This window comes from Solea solea, chromosome 15 (genome assembly GCF_958295425.1).
Source record: "Solea solea chromosome 15, fSolSol10.1, whole genome shotgun sequence".
In the NCBI taxonomy this organism is placed as follows: Eukaryota; Metazoa; Chordata; class Actinopteri; order Pleuronectiformes; family Soleidae; genus Solea; species Solea solea.
In genome coordinates, this window is record NC_081148.1 from 12,131,368 (window position 1) to 12,154,362 (window position 22,995).

General features: G+C 40.9%; 1 protein-coding gene across 1 annotated transcript in view; it reads right to left on the reverse strand.

Annotated features, from left to right (window-relative positions):
* The window catches only part of dntt (deoxynucleotidyltransferase, terminal), an 82,632-nt gene that overhangs the window by 40,009 nt on the left and 19,628 nt on the right, over window positions 1-22,995 (reverse strand). The window contains exons 2-7 of the mRNA XM_058651719.1: window positions 21,052-21,226; window positions 18,437-18,541; window positions 9,832-10,002; window positions 5,494-5,565; window positions 5,203-5,326; window positions 2,895-3,027 (exon numbers count right to left, since the gene is read on the reverse strand). Of these exons, the coding sequence (XP_058507702.1) occupies window positions 2,895-3,027; window positions 5,203-5,326; window positions 5,494-5,565; window positions 9,832-10,002; window positions 18,437-18,541; window positions 21,052-21,135 (689 nt within the window). The 5' untranslated portion in view covers window positions 21,136-21,226. The remainder of the gene's footprint in view (window positions 1-2,894; window positions 3,028-5,202; window positions 5,327-5,493; window positions 5,566-9,831; window positions 10,003-18,436; window positions 18,542-21,051; window positions 21,227-22,995) is intronic.

Genomic DNA, 22,995 nt, shown 5'->3' on the forward strand with positions numbered 1-22,995 from the left:
AACAAAATAAAGGTAAATGAGTTGCTTACTGACTGATAGCGTACAAGTCATCGTTCTTCAATTATAGCTCTGCATGAAGCCAATTAGGTCTCACGTAATACTCCCCGAGCCTGCATCAAACATGAGGTGGAATAAATGTCTGCTTCATTGGCCTGAGTTTGCTATAAAAACCGTCTCACAGGCCCTTTACACTGTGCAGCAGACTCCTGGCCCCTAAATCATACACACTTCCTCCCCTTCATACTTGATGTTAACTATCAAGGATGCACTAATCACTTTCCTCATCCCTTTTACAACATTTTCCTCTTGAGGAGCAGTTGTTTACATAATGAGATATCATTCTCTGACGGTTGAGACGAGAAGTAAAGTGAAAGGTTGAATTCAGCGCCAGTAAATCATACATTGGCCCAATTCAGTGTGTTGTTTAGTCAGGCAAAGTCTTACTACACAATAGCTCTCAGCAGGTTTTGGGCGTTTGCTCTGTTTGTTTCTGAGTGAGACAAATAGCATCACATTAATGAAATATTTAAAGTTACAGACTATTCTTTGTCAGTGCACACAAGTGAGTCAATTCAAGAGAATAAGCTAAAAAACAATACAGTAGTGTGGTGGTGAAACTGCTCTAAAAACACTTCACATAACAACTCTTTTTTCTCTCTCTCTCTCTGTATAGTGTGTTTTAAAGTAGCAGTCAGTGTGAAAGAGAGTTCTTGAAAATGCACCAGGAAATGGAAGCTGTTGGAAGCCGACATAGTGTTAGCAGCTTGTAGCTCCCACTCTGTGATTACTAATGTGTAATCAGGCCCTTATAGTGTCTCTCTCCCTCACAGTGTCTGTGTCTTTTAGAGGTGTATTTATGTACTCTCTCCCTGAATATTTAGTAAACCTAGTGCTCCAGCTGTTGTTTGCTTGTTGTGTTAACCTTACTTGACTCCTATCTTTAAAGTGTTGCATTTCCAAGGCAACCATAGCCGACTCTTACGTGAAATGAAAGGTTTATTTTTGTCACAGTCCAAGATTTACATAGTTGTCATAACCTCCTTCACATACTGCACTGCCACTGGCTTTTGTTGCACTTTTGTTTATTGAGATTGGTGCCAGTTTATTCTAAGGCTTGTTGCACGTGGTTAAAATGGGCCTGCTTCCACACATACATACTTTTCCCTCTAGAAAGAGAGTTCGGTTTTATGTTTGCATGTAAAATGATTGCTGTATATCTGTATCGCTCTGTGTGTGACACTGTATTTTTAAATACTTTTAACACCACAGGCGCAGTGGTGAGGGTAAGCCTATATCCATGCCCTCCCTGATTTATTAGAATTGTGAAATTCAACTGAAATTGGGTTTTGTCTGTTGGTGTATAGGTGAGACTGCTCTTCACCTAGTATTATTAGCATAATGGCTTGGATTAAATCCATATCAATTTAGAGGTAATCACCACTGGTTGTGTTAAACAGTAGTGATGTCGCCCATAAGAATCTGAATTCCTGTTTTGAAGGCTCGAGATTTGGCCAACACCATGTCGAAGTTTTGCAAATGGAAATTCACAGACATCACGTGCAACTTTAAGAACTATATTATGAGCTTTCACTCACATCCGCTCATATGTTTCTCTATTTTCCTCTAAATGGGAAACAAATTTACAAAATTGACATCGTGTTCCACCGAACACGCCATTCGTTCTAATGTGTAGTGTTAGTTATCTGCAACAAAGCGTCATTATCATTTTGGTAAACGGAAGAGACAAAACTTTCAGAAAGTCTTTGGAGTAAAAAAAGATATCTTTCCCTGGCAACATGTAAACGCTTGTAGCCCCGGCTCTATTAAAGATCGCGAGCTGAGCCGAGGCAGCTCTGTCACCCCTGCTGAGAGACAAGCCCCTGTCCTTACTGCCAGACTGCCTTTGAATTATTTACCACACACACCACTGGTTATGGCTGGATTTTTTACAACACCACACAGCAGAGTGCCCCGTACTTACTCAGGCTCAAAGCAATGCACTTTTTCAAAAAAAAAAAAGAGCTGGCAATGTCGGCACCAGCTGTGAACGACCAGTCACACTCAGTGGGTTGCTTCACAAGAACACACTCAATGACTGACGATGTAACGCATCTATGCATCTCAGTGCTAAGCATGAGCGACCTGGGCACTCCAGTTTTGACCTTTTATGATTAAGAATAAAGTGACGAAAATAACATGCAGTGTTACACCTGAGGTAACACATAAGTGTTATTTATTTTTATTTTTTTTGCTTATTTTAACAATAAAAGGACCAGAAAATGTCCTGTGACTAAGTGCGTTCATCCATTTTACCAGAATAACTTTCAGTATCTGGCAGTTATTTACAATTTACTGCATGTTAAAGTAGTGCATTAACAATTTAAAATAAAGAAAATACACTGTCGTTGTACATGAATGATACATTTGAAATTTGAAACACTATAACACATGTTTAAAATAACATTTGTTTGAGTTTTTGTCTCAATGTCAGCAAAAACAGGTCAAACTATGCACACGTGTTCTTCCAACTCTCCTCTCTGGTGACAAAGACGCCGCTTCACCGGAACAACCACACGTTGGCTTTGACGTGCAGCTTTTTAGCCTGTGCTTGCACAAGTGTATTGTCTGTGATACCCTTTGTTTTAAAGAGTTAATTAAATGTCAATAAATTGCAGACACCACACACACACACACACACACACACACGTACAGTAACATGCATGCAGTGACAGTAGGACGAGCCACACAGGGTTTCAAGCAGACCTCCTGAGACCTTACTGATATCTTTGCATCTCCTTGTGCAAAACCAATAGTTAACAGCAATGGAAGAAGAAAAGGTGTTGTTCTGTTTCAACTACTTTATCAACACTGAGCAGAGGAGACAAGTCTTGTACCTCCGAAAGCCACCTGTCAGTGCTAATATGGCGTCCGGTGTGACCGCACGGACAGCTTCGTCAATAATGCTCCCCAGTGCTCGGGCCTCTGCCTTGCTGACAGCCCTGGAGATGTCTTCATAATACAGAAAACCTGCAGGGAAAAGACCACATAGTTATTAGTCTGGCAGTCAGCCATCAATCATAGCCGTTTGCGCTGGGGAAGTGAAGCGTCATGGTGAATTAAAAGTAAGACTCCTGGTGCACATACGCTGCAGACACAAGGAGATTATGGCCAGTGCAGAGACAGAGCTGAATTCTGATTTATGGACAGATGGGTATCTTGTTGATCTCATGCATCTTGCTTTGTGTTTTCTCATTTTCCGAGCAATATAAAAAGCATCAATTTCCTTTTTTTCAACCCCCCCCCCCCCCTTTAGGACAGACATAGCAACACCAACGTGATATTTCTGTCTGTGCTGCAGTAAAATAAATGGGATGATTCATGTTTTTGCCCTTTTCAGATTTACAGAATACAGTGGCGAGATCAGGGTACAAACACATTTTCCATGTCAAGGAAAAAAAAAAGAAAAGAAAATCATATTATTTCCTTCACACGGCAGGGAGACCGCACTGTTCTGAGTGATGGATTATGACCCGTTTGATGAACATGTCCGTCAGCATAATGCATTACAAGACGGAGTTTCACAACTGAATGGGAACCTGCGAGCGGTGTAATATAATGTTTTGAATTACATCCCTGTGCTAGTGCCGGAGTACAGTATGTGCGACCAGCAACATCCTCAACAGCAGAGGAAGCAGAGAAAAGATGAAAAGCTGCACATCAGTGTGTCCCTTTGAGCCATTAAGCCACATGCTGTATGTAACACGCTATGTGCGATTTCTATCAGTCACAGCAATTGAAGACGATGTTTTCTGTATTGCTGTATTTCTGTTCGCCGAGCTCTTAGAATAATCACTCCAAACGTGCGGCAGAACAAACGGCACTGTGTAAATTAGTGACATTTACGCACAATAGAATGCAGAAACAACATAGGTTTATATTTTTAGTCTGTACAGTTAGCTTAAATTTTATTCTAGTTTTTTTAAATTATATTTTTTCTGGTACTGTTTTTTTTTTTAATTGTTTACTTTATATAAATATTTTGTTTTTGTAGTGATTATGGGGAACGTGCAAATTAAGACTTTCATTGTGCAGTGTGACAGTCTGTTTTAACTAAACATATGTCAATAAATATCTTGAATCTTGAATTAAATTCAGTCAAGTGGAGACGGGTAAAGCAGATGACATCATAAAATGGTGACATAAATGAATCGGTATATTACCTTGAATATTTATATGGGTTTTAACAGCGTCGGGAATCTTTTGGCTAATTTAAGTGCACTACTCAAAAATAAATCTAACAATATACTTATCATTTTTGGGTTTTGTTACCTTAAAGAAATCATTTTTGGGGTTTTTACTTCAGCAATGCTCATTTGCCACAGTCTGACCCCGACTTCTGTTTTGTCTGTTCTGCCATGTTGCTCCAGGCTGATACATATCTTAGCACCTGTTTCATATATTACCGTTACATTTGTGTACAGACGTTCATCGTCTCCAGAAGATGAAGCTCAAAGGCTGCGTTGATATCCTGACTCTCCCTCCAGTGACACCAGCCGGTTGAGCGAAATTGCAAAAAAATTGCTGTATAAGTGTAATGCTGCTTTTTGGTGTGACTGAGCCAATAGTTAAAAGATTTCTTCAGAAGAGAAACCAAAGGGTTTGGTTGAACCAATACAAAATTAAACAGCTCCAAAGAGAACGTGTCAGCATATCAGAGTGGATTATTGATGTGACATGTTACTTGGGGAAAAAAACACTGTAGAAAAAGATTTCAAAAATGTTCTCTCTGGTCTGCGATAAAACAAACATGCGCAGGCCAACGTGTGGGTTTGATGAAGGGAGCAGTCGTTGTCTTTGCTGCACAAAAGCCTAATTCAATTATACAGGAAAAACGTTTCCCTATTCCTGCTTTGCAAATAATATTCTTTACAAATCATAACTCTCTCACTGTCTACAATAATACAATAAGTATTCACATTCAAAGTCACTATTTGTTGATTTTTATAAAAATAAAAACCTGCTGCCATATGCATTATGTTGTCACGTTTCATCTGGGATAGAACTTTAAAAAAAAAAGAAAAGCCAAATGATATGCAGGCCTCCCCGAGAGAAATCTTTAGATTCAGGTCTTTGAAGGAAACTCGATTTGTCCTTTTCAGTCTATCATAAGTGAAGTGGAGAATAGACGCGACGTTGATGTACCCATTTGCTGCATCCGGTTCAGCTGAATGCCGGGCTCCGTCAGAACGTCGCTGAATGAGCGCAGCCCCTGGCGGTACCACTTGTCTGCCGTCTTAGGTCCAACCCCAAACACACTCGTGAACAGCTGGCAGGAAACGAGGTAAGGAGGTAATCAAGAAGACATACTCTGAAATGACAGGCTCTTCTCAGAAGTGGTTAGCGTTTAAAAAGTTTTGAAGAGCTTTATGTAAGAGACAGCACAGATTTCCTCAGTGATTCCAAAAAAATAAATGTTGTTCTTCATTTACTGACCTTCAGCGTTTGATACTTTTTGTCAGAGAGCATTCTCTCAACTTCAAACGAATGCCCATATTGAAGTATATCCTGCAAAATATGAAAGCAAATGATATGAAAAACACTGGCATCAGCGTTGGCGTGTTTCCCACTCACTTTCTCCTCCATCAGCAGATGACAAAATGGCCTAAATTGCTGCACATTTTAAAAACAGTTTCTGCTTGAATCAGGTTTCCTCATGTTCGTTTCTTTTCAGGAAATAATGACTTTGTTGTTGTGAAACCTGGGATTAATACTGATTTTATGGCATTCATAAAAAGCTGAAGGTAATGTTCCCCCCCCCCCCCCCCCCCGCTTTTATTGTTTGCTCTGCAACAACTTTCGCTCGGCGCTTAATTGTCTGCCGTTCTCAGCAGAGCACAAACAATTTGCTGGTCACATTTTAAATGTCTTCATTACGTGAAGGCATAAAATGAGACAGTAGTTAGCTGGTTAATATCAACCATTTTCCATGGGGGGAAACTGGCGAGGCTGCTGATGTTGAAAATGAACGCGCGCCTTTGTGTGTAAAAACGTATCCGTGTGCATTTTAAGCTTTGGCATGAAGTGATGACATCTTCAATGAAGCAGTGAACTTCAGATCCAGACTTTTGAGTACAGAGCAGCCTTCACTGTTCAATGATGCAGCCAACTCTGCTTTTCAACCCTAAAGCTAAGTCCAACCTCAAACACAAGGATAATTCTTCAGCACACTCCCTGCTCCAGGGAACACACACACACACACACACACACACACACGCACGCATAGAAGAAATACATTCTGTCTATTCATTCCCAATTCTGCCTCAATGCTCCCACACTTTCATCTCAGTAGTTTCATATCTTTCCCCCACTTTGGATGTTCAGTCCACAGTTAGCGGTTCAGTCGCTGCTGACAGTGTCACTCCGATGTTCAAAGGCATATCAGGTGTTTTGTTTTTACTCTGTGCTTTTTCACGTCATGTCATCTTCTTGTTTTGAGCAGTGATCTGTTCAAAGAGACAACCAGCCCAAAAAAAAAAAAAAAAAAGTTTTAAAAAAATAAATAAAACTGCCCCCCCCCCCCTCCCCGGGGCATACGTCTGAGTCACGAAAGAACAAAAACAGTGAGAGGTCATTCACGGGCAGTAGAATTTGGCCTGCCTGGCGCGTTCATGTTGCTTTGTTTAATAAATCAGCCGGAGTGGTGAGAGATGTGACAGATTTCGCAAGTCTGCTCTGAGACCTGCTGTGCGAATGTTAGCTCTAATGTTTCGGCGAGTCAGACTGCAGGGCTCACCTTGTTCTCCACCAGGAATTGAGCGTTCTCTCCAAGCAAACATTCTTCAACACTTTCCCTGACAACCTGCCATGATTTCTGCCCTGAGCGTCTCTGTCGGTGATGGGATGATTGCCCAGCGACCCAATAAGAACCCCCCCGCCCCAAAAAAATAAAAAAAAAAGATGAGGTAAATTTGTGTGATGCGTGTCAGTGTGTGCTCGAGTGTGAACATCGCTGTAGCAAGTTTGGTTAGTGTTGGAATATCAAAACTCTTCTTGACATTTTTTTTTTGTAGAAACATTGACTTCAGCTTTTATTACTTTGCCCTCCTTACTCCTTTCAGTATATATTCAGCGAGATGAGATGCAAGCTCATTGTCCCAGAAAGCACATTTGTGCGTGTTGTTATCATTGATGAAAAAAGATCCGTAGCTATGCACCGCTGGGCAAAATTTAAAGACATTCTTCCCCAAAAATCGGTTTGTTTGGTTGGTTGGTTGTGAAATACTTTTTCTACGGAGCCCCAGACATGACATGGGAAAAAATAAATACATTTGTGCACATAATATTAATAACAGAGAGCTGCTGCAAGTAAAGCGAGCGAAGCGGAGCTGAAGCTTCAGGGTGGAGATAGTGTGATTGAATTTTATTTTAGGCTGAGAAGGAGTTAAAAAGGTATTCTCAAAAGCCTAAAATAAAACTCAATTACACTATCTCTGTCCATCCCGAAGCTTTAGCCCTCTTGGCTCACACTACTCGTGCAGCTCTCCCGGTATTAAATGAGAACGTTATTAATATTATTCATATTCGTGCGCACATCATACCTATTTCTCCCCGTGTGTGCGTGTGTTTTCTCCGGGTTCTCCAGCTTCCTCCCACAGTCTAAAAACATGCAATGTGGGGACTAGGTAAATTGGATACTCACTAAAATTGACCATAGGTGCGAGTGTGAGAGTGGATGGTTGTCTGTCTCTATGTGACCCTGCGATGGACTGGCGTTCTGTCCAGGCTGTACCCCACCTATCGCCCTGTCAGCTGAGATTGGCACAGCTCCCCCCGCGACCCTCATGTGGAGGATAAAGCGGTAGAAGATGGATGGTTGATACCTATTTATACCTATACACCTATTTCGTGGGAGTTTTTTTCCCATGTCATGTCTGTTGCTCCGTATATACAGTGTGTTTAAAAAATAAGGATGTTCAGTACGTTGCAAACAGCATAGTTAAATGTATTACCCCAGCATCATAACATCTCCTGATTATAGTCGGTGAACCACATAAGGTCTAGCTGACATTTTCTCCAATTTCTAAACATTTGCTTACTTTACTGTCATATTAATGACAAGTCATGATAAAATACTGCAGATAGATGCTTTTGTTGTACAGAACTACAGAATGAAAGAACACGATTTAATTAAAACAAACAGTAATTAAACCTTTATAGCCCACTGTTGTCTATTCGTATAGGTCCCGTATTGCACACACGTTGCATGTGTTCCTATTACTCTAAATCCCCAGCACAAATGAAGTGTGATAGGAACATCTTTGCAGCAGCATTAAGTGCACGTATACATACTTTTTCCTTAAATTACGATTAAAAAAAGTGGTCAGTGTTTTTATTTTACACTGAGAGTTGGTCACTTCTCGCAGCACTGCGGCAGTTCATATCAGTCAGCAATGAAATCGGTCAATAAAGGTCACAGTTTATTGCTACAATTAACAGCCGTCCCATTGGTTTTTATTTTCAAGGTGGGCTCTGATTTCAGCTAATTTCATAGGAGTGTGAAAATGAAGTTTATGTGACCCTGAAAGTTGCATCACGAGCGGTCGTGCAGTACACAAAACCAGAGGTCTCAAACTTGCGGCCCGGGTGCCAAATGCAGCCCACCAATCGATTTCATGCCACCTGCTGCTTAACCCTTTAACACCTACCCTTCAAAATGTCCATCTGGACTTTTTTTTTGCTTATTTTAACCGTAAAAGGACCAGAGAATGTCCTGGAACTTAGTGCTTTTGCCCATTTTTACAGAATAACTTCCAATATTTGTTTAAATATGTTTGTTTTAACAAAAACCTATGGGTTTATTTAGAAAAACACTGCCGTTTTTGCGTGTTAAATTTGAAATTTGAACAGTATAGAACATCCTTTTTTGTTTCTTTGTCTCTCAATGTGCAAAAACAGGCCAAGAAATGGAAACTATGTACAGGTGTTCTTCCCACACGCTGATTTGATGGCTTCCTGAAACAGTGCAAGTTAAATTACCATACTAACCACAGCTTTCACAGCTCTCAGCTTTCAGAAACCGTCGGGATTTTTCCGATAGCGCAAACTGTCACATAACTACGGTAATGCAAAGTGCGCTTGTGCAAACGTGTATCTGATCTGACCAACTTTCAGTCACATCATTTCAATCCAAGATTTGACAGACATAAAAACAACAAAGCTGGAGTTGCACAGTGTTGTATGTTAGTTATCGACAGGCATAAACAGTGAACAGTATTTGTATAATTAATAATAATACATTAGGCGGTATTTATCACATTATCAACTGTACTACATTACATCCACACAAGGTTATTTATTCAATTTTTGATTCTTATTTCTGTCTAGTCTTAGTTCTGTTATTTATAGATTCTGCTCCATATCAAAGCAAAGCACTTCATTTATTTTCATTTTCATGAAATATCATCATTGTTGCGACATCACGACGGAAGATTGTGATAGAATTTTAAGCGCTCATCACGCACCTCTCCTAAAACAGTTGCTATTTCCTCAAACAGTGGGATATTTCCTCACTTGACTGATCAAACTGAACTCTCCGTCAAACCCCTGCAATAAACACTGCAACAATTAGCGTTTTCTCTTGGTTAGAAATATTGAGTCAGCTCAACTCTCAGAACCAGACAAATTCACATATTGTATGTTGTCAAAGGATGAAAAGAATTTAGTACTATTTTTATGGCCTATCAATTTGTGGCTCCCAAATTACACATGACACCATGTTTCAAACCATTACTGTCAACTCGTACAATGACTGGCTGTCATTGCAGCCTTTACCTCCATCACTGCTTTAGTATGTTCTCCTATACAAGGCAGATCTCGGATGTCCTCCTGACGCCGCACCTCACAGGGGAGACTCTTCAGGACTGACGCGGCTCTCCTGAAGGCCAGACATTGACCCTCAAACTCACTGAATTCATAGCTCTCTGCCAAAACCTCGAACGCATCCTATAAAGAAAAGCAGAGGAGAAGCAGGTTGTTATAATGTTTACATAGTAAAAAAAGAAATTTAAGGCACAAGTCACTAGTTCAAATGTACTTACACAAGAGAAGGGAGGAGAAAAGCATTGAAAGTAAGAGCAAGTAAAACTGTGTCAGGTGTGACCCCGACAGAAAACCAGACACGGGAAAAGCAGGGACAAGTCCCCCCGTCCCCCGTCCCCCGTCTCCCCCACAATCATCCCCCCGTTCTTCCCTCTTGTCTCTGTCACCATGTCGTTTTTCTTCTGGATGACTGGACAGAGATATTTGAGGCTGACGAACACCGAACTGGAACCTGTCATTTTCCACTTGTTCACATCAAGGCTCCCCAGACGGGCAGCCGCTGACTTTCCCTTCACAAAGGCACCACGTTTAGAAAGTTTGGCGAATGAATGACAATTATATGCCTCGTCAAATTTGCCCAAAATGTCGTGCCAGTGAACATTTAACACAATAAACTGCACCACATTGATGAATAGATGTAGGATTTCAAAAAAATAAAAATAAAAAAAATAGTTTTAATTGCACAGGTAATTGATTTTTTATTTTTTTATATAAAAAAAATATCTATGAAGTTACATTTGAAACATCCTGGTACTAAATGTGGCTTAAAGGGACGACGCAATGAAAAACAGTACAATGTGAAATGTCTTCAATGTGTGTATATGCATATGTTTTTAAGAATTTAGAGATTTCTTTATTATTTTATCGTAACTTTTTATGCAGGCGGATTTTGCAATGATAGGACTGCATCCAATTGTGTTGTACAGTGTGAAATATATTGTATTCTATTCAATTATTTACTTTAAATTTAAGGCACTAGGGTTGTTATTGCAGAGAAAACACACTTCAGGAAACAAGTTCTCTGTCACACTTACTGATATTGGCATGCAGCTGAACATTTGGTGCCATGTTCGGCTCGACTGCTTTCTGGTTTGCTGCTGCTGCTGCTGCTGCTGCTGAAGTGATGAGCTACTGTTGCAGAACCAAGTGAAGGAAAACATGTCTCCACAGGACAGTTGGATCATCCCTATCACCATTCATTGGCCAAACAGGCAATACTTCGGTGGGTTATGACAAAATAATTCACAATTAGAATGAAATTTGCTGTCTGGGTGTCTCTGACATGGGAAAAGGTTGTTCCAGTAAGAGATAAAGAGCAGCTGGTGAGCTTTGGGCCTATTAAACTGTATGATGAGAAGTTTACTGAAAAAGTATCTTTTTTTTTATTGGAAAGAGAAAATGTTTAAAGGGCTGTTTCACCCAATTCAGATAGGATTAGAGTTGAATTGACTTATTTTTTCAGATCTTTTACTCATAAAACGTGTTATAATTGACAGGAACACAGTGAAGAACAGTGTGGGGCTTTTATTTTCTTTGAAGGCAGTCATTTAGATGTCAAATAACACATTTATCTCTGGAAATTAGTAAAAAAAAGTGATGAAGTGGCCTTTACCACTTACCTCAGGCCCTAATGAATTGGTGCCTGAGTTATAGTAAAAGCAGATTTAAAAGTGATAAACAACAAATAGTCATAACATTAAGGACATTAAATATTTTACTCAAAGTATTCAGAAAAGTCACAATTTTAAGGAAAAAAAAGGGACTTTCCACAGAAAATGCTAGTGTCAAATGACAAAAAGTAATCTTGCCAAAAACCCCAAGCATATTCGTGTTGTGAGCTTTTCTAAATGAGAAGACATGTGATACCTGACTGAAAAATTGATGCGCTATATTAAATTTGGTATTTTTTCCCACTGTGAACGCCTTATACAAAGATTCTTCCCTGACCTGCAAATTTTATAATTAACTTCAAAGAGGAAGAAGGGACCACTTTCTTGCCACTTATCTTCTTCGACTTCAATATTCTTCTTTCTAAGTGTTTTTTTTTTTTCTTTTTTTAATCTCTGTGAGGTCAATTTCCATGAGCAGTATATTAATAATGTTTGAAACTTCTTGTGTATGCCACAAGTGCTTTTTACGCTCAGAGTCAAACTGAAAGAGCTGAATTAAATGACGCCCGTCATGGTGACGGATGCAGATAATTGAACAAACTCCAAACTCTGTGATACAGTGTAGTACCAGTTTACAGACAATATTCACACTGCAACATGCAATGCGGTGCTCTTACACTTTGAAAACTGTGTAAATGCTAAAATGCAGCTGGAATGCCAACATGTGCGAGGTTTCCTGCGTCAATGAAATAATATTTACACACTTTTTTTGCAGCTCGGCCAACACGTAAGGCGAAATGAACTTGTCAACATGGACGTCTCACTGGAGTTGATTTATTTATTAATTTTTGTTAATCTCTGAATATATGTCAGTTTATGTTAAGACATGCCATCTGTTCAAATGTAAATGTGTTCAGAATGGCCACATGGAGAGGAGCGTCAAATAACTGTGTCTCTCCGGAGGCATTCATAAATAGTCTCCCGTCTACTTATGTGCACAATAGAGAGAGAGAGTTAAAAATGTTGATTTCAGAAAAGTTTGAAGCGTTCCAAAATATCATTCTTTGTATGCATTTTTCATTTGACAAAATGTGTGCCTACGTGACCCAAACTGTATCAAACAGAGAAATGGTGTGGGTCGCACAGGTTTGGTATCAGCTCACTTTTCCATCACCACAGCCCAAGGGCGTAGGTTTGTCCCCACCGTCCATACGACATGTCCCCGCCAATATTTGGAGGGAGCCAGATTGTCCCTACCAACATTAGAGGCAGGACAATGTCTACGTGCGCGCGAATGCTGTGAGAGGAGAGCGAGGGTGAGTGAGTGAGCGGATTTTACGAGCCACAGAGGAGATGAGAGAGCAGGTGCGTGCATGTGCTGTTTTCTGACAACACAGCAGTGAGTTTTTAGGGCCACAACACCCCTGGTTTTTAGTCCCCTTTTTAAAACCTGCAGACTTCTGCACCAACTAACACTATAACAGACAGACTTTGATGTAAACAAGTGATGACATTTCAGTTCTTCTTTTAAGTGCTATTACATCCACTAACTCTGAGGAAATATTTGGCTGTAAAGTTTGATTAACTTAAAGCCCTTCCTATTCAGCCTGGACGGGTATTTATACAATCATCATTTTCCCAGTATATTGAATAAGAATTAGTCATTTTGCACACACACCAATTAGTGATTAGTGCATTTTACCAATCCTTACCTTATTGCACACCAGTAGTGAACACATACAAGCCTTCCAGTAATTTGAACCGGTGACCTTCTGGTTGCAAGCCCAATTCCTCTCCACTTGGTCATGGGCTGCCCATATTGCACAGTATATATAACTGTGGCTATTTGTTACTATTCATGTCTCTATAAGCCACAGCAGTTTAAATGCACAATGCCAGAACCCTGAAACTTAGCCCTTGAAACAAGCGAAGATTTCTGTCATCCATTTAGTTTATTTTGTTTAGACAAAATTTTGTCTAAAATATTTTTTCTGGAGCATGGTCTGTAAACTATAGAAATCCATGTGGAAGCCTTGACTACTAGACATGCTTACAAATCCAATTTGAGCCTTAGTGAATAGATAGAGTCAATGATGACTGCAGGGGTTGCTGGTGTTTTGTTGCTGAGATGCAGTCAGATTGATTCTCCATGGGATCAACACTACTAGCGTTCCTTTACACAACTTTAAGAAAAGGGAAGGAAATGAAAGTGTGTGCGGTATCTTCTAAACCTGCACAAAGCACAAGAGGCTTAGAAATGAGTCTGTAATGTCTCGTGACATTAAGGTCAGCATTTCATATTATGCAAACTCCACCATGCAGTGACTTTGCCCCTTTTGCAATTCATAAATAAGTTATCTTTAAGAACAATAATAAGAAAAACAGAAATATATTTGTGCCATATAGAACACTGCTGAAAGGACAAATGCTAAAAAAAAAAAAAAGTCTGTACAGGGACTGAAACAGAAATTTCTAAGTCAATGACCTGAACTTGGTGCAGCCCAGCGTGACCGGCGCTCAGGACAAATTCAGCCATATTCATGCCTCAGTTTCCTCTCCTGCAGCCAAGCCACACTCAGAGGTCACTGCACCAGCTGCAGTCCTGTGCAGACATGCAGCCTCAGGTCAGTGAGCAGCAGACAAGAGTCCAGCTCACCCACGAGACGCACTGACCCGTTTACTGTGACACACCGAGCGAGAACAACCCTTTACATCCCAGAATGCTCACACACACACACACCTGGGTTCTCCTCACAGCATGAGACAGATAGAAGAAGCTAATTTTAACTCGATAGGTGATAGGGTACAGGTTGTGTGTAGGGGTTTGTCTGGAAACCACACTGATTTACACCACATGTTAAATTAGGGATACTCATAGATAATGTGAAGTTAAACTAAACGCAGTAGATGAATGACCAGGCGTATGAAACAATATGTGGACAATGTAATGCTAAGCACTCGCAGATTAGCTATTGTGTTAGAGGATGTTTCACAGAATCACAGGACCTGCTGTGACAGTGTTCTACTACGATCTAAGAAAATACTACTTAAGCTCTAACTTCACGTACAAAAATGAGGTATAAATACCATCTCACCGAAAAAAAAAAGGAATTTAAACACATGCATGCGTGCACCCACCACAGCCAAGTCTGTCAACTATCACGCTGTCATAGCAACTGCATGAAAGAAAAAAAAAAACCACAGTGTAGATGCGTTTATCTAATAAATGAGTGAAGGCTGTGAGGGGGGACTTGTGGTGCAGGGACGTTGATCGAACACACCGATTTACCCCCTGCCATTGGGTAACACACACATACCCGCAAGTCATGTTCACGCAGCGGCACGTCTCGCCGCGTGTGCAAAGTGAGAGCATGAAAGGAGGTCAGAAAACCAACTGAGAAGAGTTTTAACGTGATTAACGGCTAGGAGGGGAATTTTATATCTAATGAATAAGAGGACATCGTTTTTTTTTATCTTGTAATTTTACGATTGTTGGAGGCAGTTTATGTGGTCCCGGCAAAAGTACTGACGCCGTCATACATCTTTTCAAAACACTTTCCTAAAAGCAACAATGTGTGACCCTTCTCTGATGTTTTCTGTTTGTTAGTTCTTAAAGTTGTGAATGCTAAAGCCTCTGGGGATAGAAAGAATCAATTTGACGCCTTAAAGGTTCAGTGCTCCCATACTCCCTCCACCCATCTCCTCATCCGTGGCATGTCTGCTATCACTACGCTGGAGGCCTCGTGCTGCAGGGAAACAAATTCAGGATGTTTAGCCCTTTCCCTCTGCACCTCTAACTTTTTCTTTTTTCTTTCCCTCCCCTCATTAGCCTGGCACTCAGCACTTGTTGTGTATTTCTGGCACATTCCATGTGTGTGTGTGAGTTGCCATCAGAGAAAAGGCATCCACTGCTGCGTGTCAATCAACCAAGACACAAATGTCAATATCTGTGTGGAAGTGAACCGTGGTAAAAAAGAAAATATGACAGCAGAAGTCTCAAGGCTAAGCAAATGAAAAAAAAAGAGACGGCGTACGCTTGACTTCTGTGTGTGCTTGCGAAGACGTGCGGATTTTCCAGTCACAGCGAGAGCAAGACGGCAAGAGACAACGACAGTGAGAGGAGAGCGCACAGTTTGAATGGCCGGGAGAAGTGATACAGGAGTGAAAGAGTGTGAGTCAGAGACACTGAGAGATGAGGGATAAAGAGGGCGCGAGGAGGAATAAATCAATAGTGCATGGCCATGGAATGAAGGGCCGTTTGCTGCCAGTATGTGATTGACACCTCACTGGGGTGCTGTTTTGGAGATGATGCTCATCTTCACTTCCTGATCCTGACACCTCTCTGCACCACCTACTTCCTCCTCCTCCTCCTCCTCCTCCTCCTCCTCCTCCTCCTCCTCCTCCTCCTCCTCCTCCTCCTCCTCCTCCAGCACATCCTGGATGCCCCTCTCCTCTTCTCCATCCTAAAGCAATCTTAGGTTGTTTCCTCTGGTTGCGTGCACATATACAGCATAGCAAACACAGCAGTGCACAATCACAAGAACCACTCAGCGCATTCCCATGCACAGCTCCAGCTCAACTATGCCGTCCTTGTCCCAGTGTACAAGCACTAGTGGGGAATCAATTTGTTGAATAAAGTGTGTCTGCTTACCCTCAGCTAGGGGGTGAAACGCTCCCTTTCAGCTTGTTAGTATGAGGCGGTTTATGGTTTAGCATGCTGCTACTTCTTAGTGTGATGTTCACCAGAGCATAAAATTGTTCTCCTCATCAGTCTAATGGTCTGATTTTTGCCATGTTTTTGTTATTCTTCTGTGTACTGGCTTCTTCTATTATTTTTCAGGTAGTAGCTGGAGGTGGGAACTGTGGCCAGACTGAAAGTATAAGTACGTCAACTCCCAATCTCATTATGTGTAGCTTTCGTAGGACTACATCTAGTGCAATCTCTCTCTCTCTCTCTCTCTCTCTCTCCCTCTCTCCCTCTCTCTCCTGGGAATGTCATATTTGATGTATTTTACATTAAAATAATGATTTCATCAAGGGCATAATGAAATGGAGTGGGGCTGCTAATTATGAAGGAAATGCTGTGGGAGGAAACATGGAACCGGCTCCTGCCCACGGTGAGACCTGTGTAATAGTCCTGAAGAGAGGTTCAATCCACGCGTGATACATGCACACGTGTGAATGTCTACACACACGTTTGTGTCCACCCTTACTGGGAGGAAGAAAGTGATAATGAAGCAGATGTCTAACCAGCCTGAGGTAAGCTGCGTGTAATAGATGTTACAGAAGCTCATGAACAGGTCTCAACACTCCCACACAAACACACACATTCATGTCAGTGATGCTGCACGTCACAGACCTACAGTTTCATGTTTGGTGCCAACTATGGCTCTGCGACAGGACGAGAAAAAGCAAAAATAAACGAATTAAGTGCAACTCGTTGATTATGTGTTTCTTAATATGTAGTGTGTCATGTTTACAGGTGATTATTGTTTTCATTTTAGAATAATTTGTCATTTATTTTCGACAGTGACATCTTCATATTGCTGGGTTTGTTTGTTTTGAAAGCCCATAATCCAAGACAGTCCACTTAATAATTACATTAAAAAAAAGCCAGAAAACACTGACACTGAAGAAGCTGGAGGTGGCCACAGACTGGAATTGTTGCATTTGCAATGCTATTATTGATTAATCACTCGGCAAAAAACTGTGGCGTATATCTTTCCAGCAGTTCAGAAACATCTCAAAAGCACTGTGTGGAGATGTACTGTTTGTTTGGTTGCATTTATACACGCTTGTTTCCGTTTTCTTGTTTTTCACCTGCAGCGACACTGCCATCATTTCCTCTTTCTTTGTTGCTCATTAACATCCAAGACAATCAGCCAATTATCCACTTCCCCATTTCCCATGCAGGAACCTGAGCTTCCTCAACCACCCCTCTCCCCCCCATCACTACCCAGCAGATGGCGGCGGGACAGATCTATCATTACTTGTGAGCAGCGTCACGTCTGTCACCCATCTTGGCGAAGCGTGCAGTGCCTCAGGGCATGTCCATGCCACCACCTGTGCCAGGGATCATGGGCATGTCAGCTGTTGCACCTCCAGTTGCCACAGCTGCAGATGTTACTCATTTGCAGGTTAATGCATTTTTTTTTTTGTAATGCATTTTTTTTGTGTTCGTGTGCTGGTGAGTGAAGCAAACCAGTCGTCCAATTAGAGGAGAACAGATTAGGGAGCTTCCTAGTGGGGCTGGGACGATATGCTTTGATTGATTGTATCGTGATACTATAGAGCAGTGTGTCTCAAATTTAGCTTGATTTTTTGCAAATTGTAGAAGTTTCCCTGCTCCAACACACTTGATTCAAATAGTCAGCTCATCAACAAGCTCTGCAAAAGTCTGCTAACGACCCATTTATTTGATGAATCAGGTGTCTTGGAGCAGGGCATCATCTCAGGGCAGTGTGTTCCCGAGAAACACTTTACTAGTGTGTTGATTTGATTTGTCTTGGGATTCTGATTTATGACCCTACCCTAACCCTAAGTATTGCAATGCAATAGTATAGATGATTGCAGTGTTATTTTCCAACTCAAACCAAAACTCAATTACACATTTTTTTTGAGACAATGCAACTTTGCCTACTGGGCTAGTGCTGTAAAAAAAAAAAAAAAATCAAACGCTGGGCCAAAATGAATGGAGACTCTCGAAACAGGACATAACACAAATGAGAGTCTTTAAATGAACACGCTTTAAAGGAAATGTCTTTTGTAGCTAACACAGATAAACCACTTTATATGCAAACTGTTTCTGTTCATCAAGCTGGAGAAAACAGTCTAAGAAAGTTGAGATATATCTTTTTTTTTTTTTTTTTTACATGGTTCAGTTGGCACTACAGCTGCATGTTAAAGTGCAGTTATGTCCCGAGTAATGTTAGAAAACAGCTTCTTACGGTGAAAATGCTGTTGTTGTTTTCGATTGTTGTCCGTCTCTGGCAGGCGTACTGAGAAACCATGGCCACGGAAGTGGGTGTGGGCCCTTCACTGGGCAAGGTGTCCTGTGTGCAAAGACAATCAGAGATGCATAACCACATACAGTATATTTGAGCGTATGTGCACTGTTGACAGGCTAAATGTGTGTAGGGTTACTGCTGATAGCACAGAGCTGAGCGTTCAAATTGAATTACATAAAAATGTAGCCATTTGCCATGGAGAAGTTATTTTCATGACTGTGTCTCCAGGGCAACAGGCTAATGACACTCATCTCACAGTCTGGTGGCATCCAAATCCATTACACTACCTAACCCATGGCATTACAAATCTGCTTGCCATCATCCAATTTGCCTCCTGTAAATTGCCTTTTCATTCTGCGGAGAAAACAGTCCCCCATTTGTAAAATATGTGTCAAAAGGATTACCAATGTAATATTAATATTCTTGCAGACAATTAGACACCACACAAGGGAACATTGTGTCCTTAAAATTACCCATGGAATAGGAGGGAGGCACGGTGTAAAAAGAGAGGGAGGAAGAAGAGGAGGGTGGAGTGATTGTCACCATACCAGATTGACTGGAATCAATGCTGCTGAAGGAACAGGAGTGTCTCAAAAAGATAATGAAAAGAGCGACTACCTCTCACAGTGCTGGGCTGAATCAATCAGTAAAGGGATTAAAAAGTGTTCATCATTTATTCTATGCCAGGAGCACTTCCTGTTTTTCCAAAAAAAAAAAAAAGAAGAACTGTCTCTATATTTCACATCGCATTTTCTTTCTGCCAATCACAAGTAAAACTGCCTTAGAGATTCCCTAACTGAGCTCCATGTAAATACAACAGGAATGTCTCCCTCACTGGCCATGGTTATTATAGAGACCTATAAGATTGTGGAAGCTGATGCTCTCAGACAGATCACAGCGGCAGCTTTTCCCTATGGTGTCCTTTCCTCTTCAATGCAAACTCATGCATGTGGTTTACATTTCTCAACATCTGCTTAGTAGAAAAAAGGTACAATGTGTGCAGAACATCACCCACTCTCCTCATCACTATAGGAGCCGCAAGCCTGTGCTTCCCTTCCTGATAATGCCTGTCACACTGGCAGGAGTGCACTCTAATGAGTAAGTAAAATCCTGCCGGGCTGCTGAGCAGGTCAGACGTTGCAAAGATTTCACAACTTTAAAAAGGTCCTACGTGTAAGAATCAGTAACATCTAATGGTGAAACTGCAGATTGCAACAAACGCTTGCAAACTTGTCCCTTACTGCAGGAAAGTATTGGCCTTCACATAACAGAAAAGCAACTCTTGCCGTGTCTCTGACGTTCGATGTCTACAGTAAGCTTGTGCTTCATAATGTGAAATGCACGTATGTTTGACCTGCTGTAGAAACACGACAGTGCAAGTCTGTATAAAAGGCTCATTCGAAGGCTATAAAAGAAAACAAAACTTCTTTTTTTCCAAAGTGATTATACACTAACTTGTGAGTAGTATATTAAATGTTTGGCAATAAACCCTCCTAAATGTTACACACTAGACCTTTAAGGAAGGCCCTACACCTATAATAATTATAATATACTGCCTATTAAATGCATTATTATTACTACTACTACTACTACTACTACTATTATTATTACTACTGTAGTAGTAGTAGAATTACACTTACTCAATCCGTCTCTCTAATGCATCCCTGTCTCCTGACTGAGGAGGTTTCATAAACCAGATGCAAAAATCTAATCATTTAAATTAAAATCCCCTATCGACTTCCTGTAGGATATGTATGATTGTGAAACACATTGCATCTCGAGACACTCAAACAGCTGGAGGCAGAAGTCGGAAGTTGGTGGAACATTTGATCTCTACATGCTATCTTAAATGGATCTATCTCCACGCATTACCTTGTTTGCGTCAGGGAGGAAAGGTATCACAAAACCCGCAGAGAATAGGGTCTATGGTTACCTGGGGAGATGGGTCAATAAATGGCAGCACGGCATCATTAGCTTTGCCACTTATTGATGCAGTTAACTACAGTGGCGCTACTAATGGGTCACACTCACATGGTTATATGGAAACAATGCTACTGCAAGACAAAAACACTTTCGCAAGGTATTTCACAAAGCATAGAGCCAACAAAACAAAAAAACACAGCAAATGCCACAGTGACTGTTAATGCCATCGCTGTCTTGTGAAAACATAGATGGAACCTGGCAAGCGTGACTCCGGGAGGTGAGTGCTTTTCCCTTTCCTCCATGGAAAGAAAAAGAGACAACATTCATTTCTTTTATGTTGCGTCCATATGCTGCAAGGCCCTCATCATGCCATCCACTGGGGGAGAAAAAAGGGAAGCTGGTGTGTTTCGGTTAGTGGGCTGCTCGGAGCCATGCCATCCAGCTATTTGACACTCTTGCGCAGTTTGGGTATGTTTCTGTTGCTATTAGCAAGGTGAAATGTGGTGTGCAGAGTGAAGACGAGTATTATATTCAAATACATATTTGTTTGGCATTACTATGGAAAAAATGTCCTGTTTGGTTTGCATTTACTGCACTGTATATCTGCACAGATGCATCCCACACACACATACCTGAATAAGATGTCTGGTCTCTACAGCAACAGGCCTCCCCTCTCTCATGCTGTCAGTGAACCAGCTGATGTTTAACACGTGCATGTCGGGTAAATTCTTCAGATCACACCCCCGGAGCCATGACCACAGTGATGAAGCCTGGTGATCCTCTGACACAACGTGAGTGACCACGTCGCTGCAGAGAGGAGGCGAGAACTGTCAGATGCTTCCACACGGTACAGCAATTGTTTCTAATCCTGCACTGAATCACTCACAGTTTTCACATGAAGGAAAATTCATCGCAATTATAAAATATGTAGTGTGGTACCTGTAAACTAGCTATAATTTATTTTTTGTTTTTTTGTTTATTGGGGGTAGTTGGGAGGGGAAAAAAATCTGTGTACATAACATTAGCATAGTATTGCCATTGCCTTTTATGCTCATGAGGCTCATTATCAAACAACATAACAGTGTTTGAGCATGGTACAGACACAGAACATCATTAGCATTTATTTGGCTCCATTCTCAATGGGATCCTGCCAAATGTAACTCTAATTTGCACTCTCTTTTTACTTCTGTTTTGGTCTCCACCAACTGCTGAATTAATTTCCACTGTGTTTCTTGGTCAAAATACCTACCAGCTGTGTCAAAAAAATATATAAAAGATGTGGAACAGAACATGAAAGACTCAAAAAAATTGAAAATTCAATAATGAGTACATACATAATATGACAATAGTGGTTTTACCAACTGAAATATCATGTAAAGCTTGTTGTCACATATTTAGACAGACACCCAATCCAAGACTGAGCAAAGAGCAGAGACAAATATAGAACTCCCTATTGTGAAAAAAAAAACCCCAAAAGTGTTTTAACTTAACCAGTAAATGCTACGTTCGAGTACAACCAAACATGCACAGTACTGTCTAAGCAAATAAAAGCCATGAATCCATATTCAGAGCTTATAAGATTTGCTTCCCTGTTAGATTTATTAAAGTAGAACTATTGCATCTTGGCCTCAGCAGATTTAGAGAATGAGAAAAAAAAAAAGTGCAAATGATACTTTTGAAATGCTGCTCTGATCTCAGTATCACGGTCTCACTAGTGCTGTTTTGGGATCACCACTGTGCGAACAACAATCAGCTCAGACCCGCAGTGCCTCCCTCCTCTGTTTGATAACTCAACTCATTCAACCAGTGCTCTCTGTGCAGCTCTGCAGAGACTTTTAACAGACCTTTTATCACACTCTCCTCCCCTCTGCTTCCTGCAACAGTGGTTAAGTACCGTAGCCAATCAGAGCGCCCAGCCGTGCATAATTACCCTCAGCATACTCCTCCTCTTCCTCTCTCCTGATGTGGGTAAATCAGTAGAAAGACTCCTTAGGGGAAGTCCCAGCAGAGCTCAGGCTGAAGCCTAATTGACCAAATCACTGATGAAACTAATCCGCTATCTGCTTGGCATATCATTTGAACCAATGCTGGTCCATGTTTTAAAATGAAAAGAAAAAAAATCCCTTCCCCTACGAAGACATTGACCTCTAATATAAACATAGTTAAAGTAGCTAAAGGGCAAAAATCCTAAATTCGACAGAGATTTGGCTTTGAGGTTGATTTTCCTCTCAGCTCAGGTGTGGAGTTTCTATGCTGGAGCAAGATTGAAGATTTAAAGTAGAAAAAAAGCACTCTTTCCTCTTGCTATGTTTACCAAGATGTATGACTTGGATCCGTATCTTAATACATACCCACAAAGAATGTAAAACAGCAGATTGGCATGCAAATGAGCTTGAATGGAGCCAAGCACCAGATTGAATCAGTGGGATTCTGAGCCCAGACACAAGGGCAAGCTAAAGTCAATGGGCTTTGATATGGAGAACTGTCTTGATCTCATCTCCTTTTAGCAGCTAACCTTCTACGTGTTCCAAAAGGGCAAAACAACAACCAAATCAAAGACAGTATGTCCACAACAG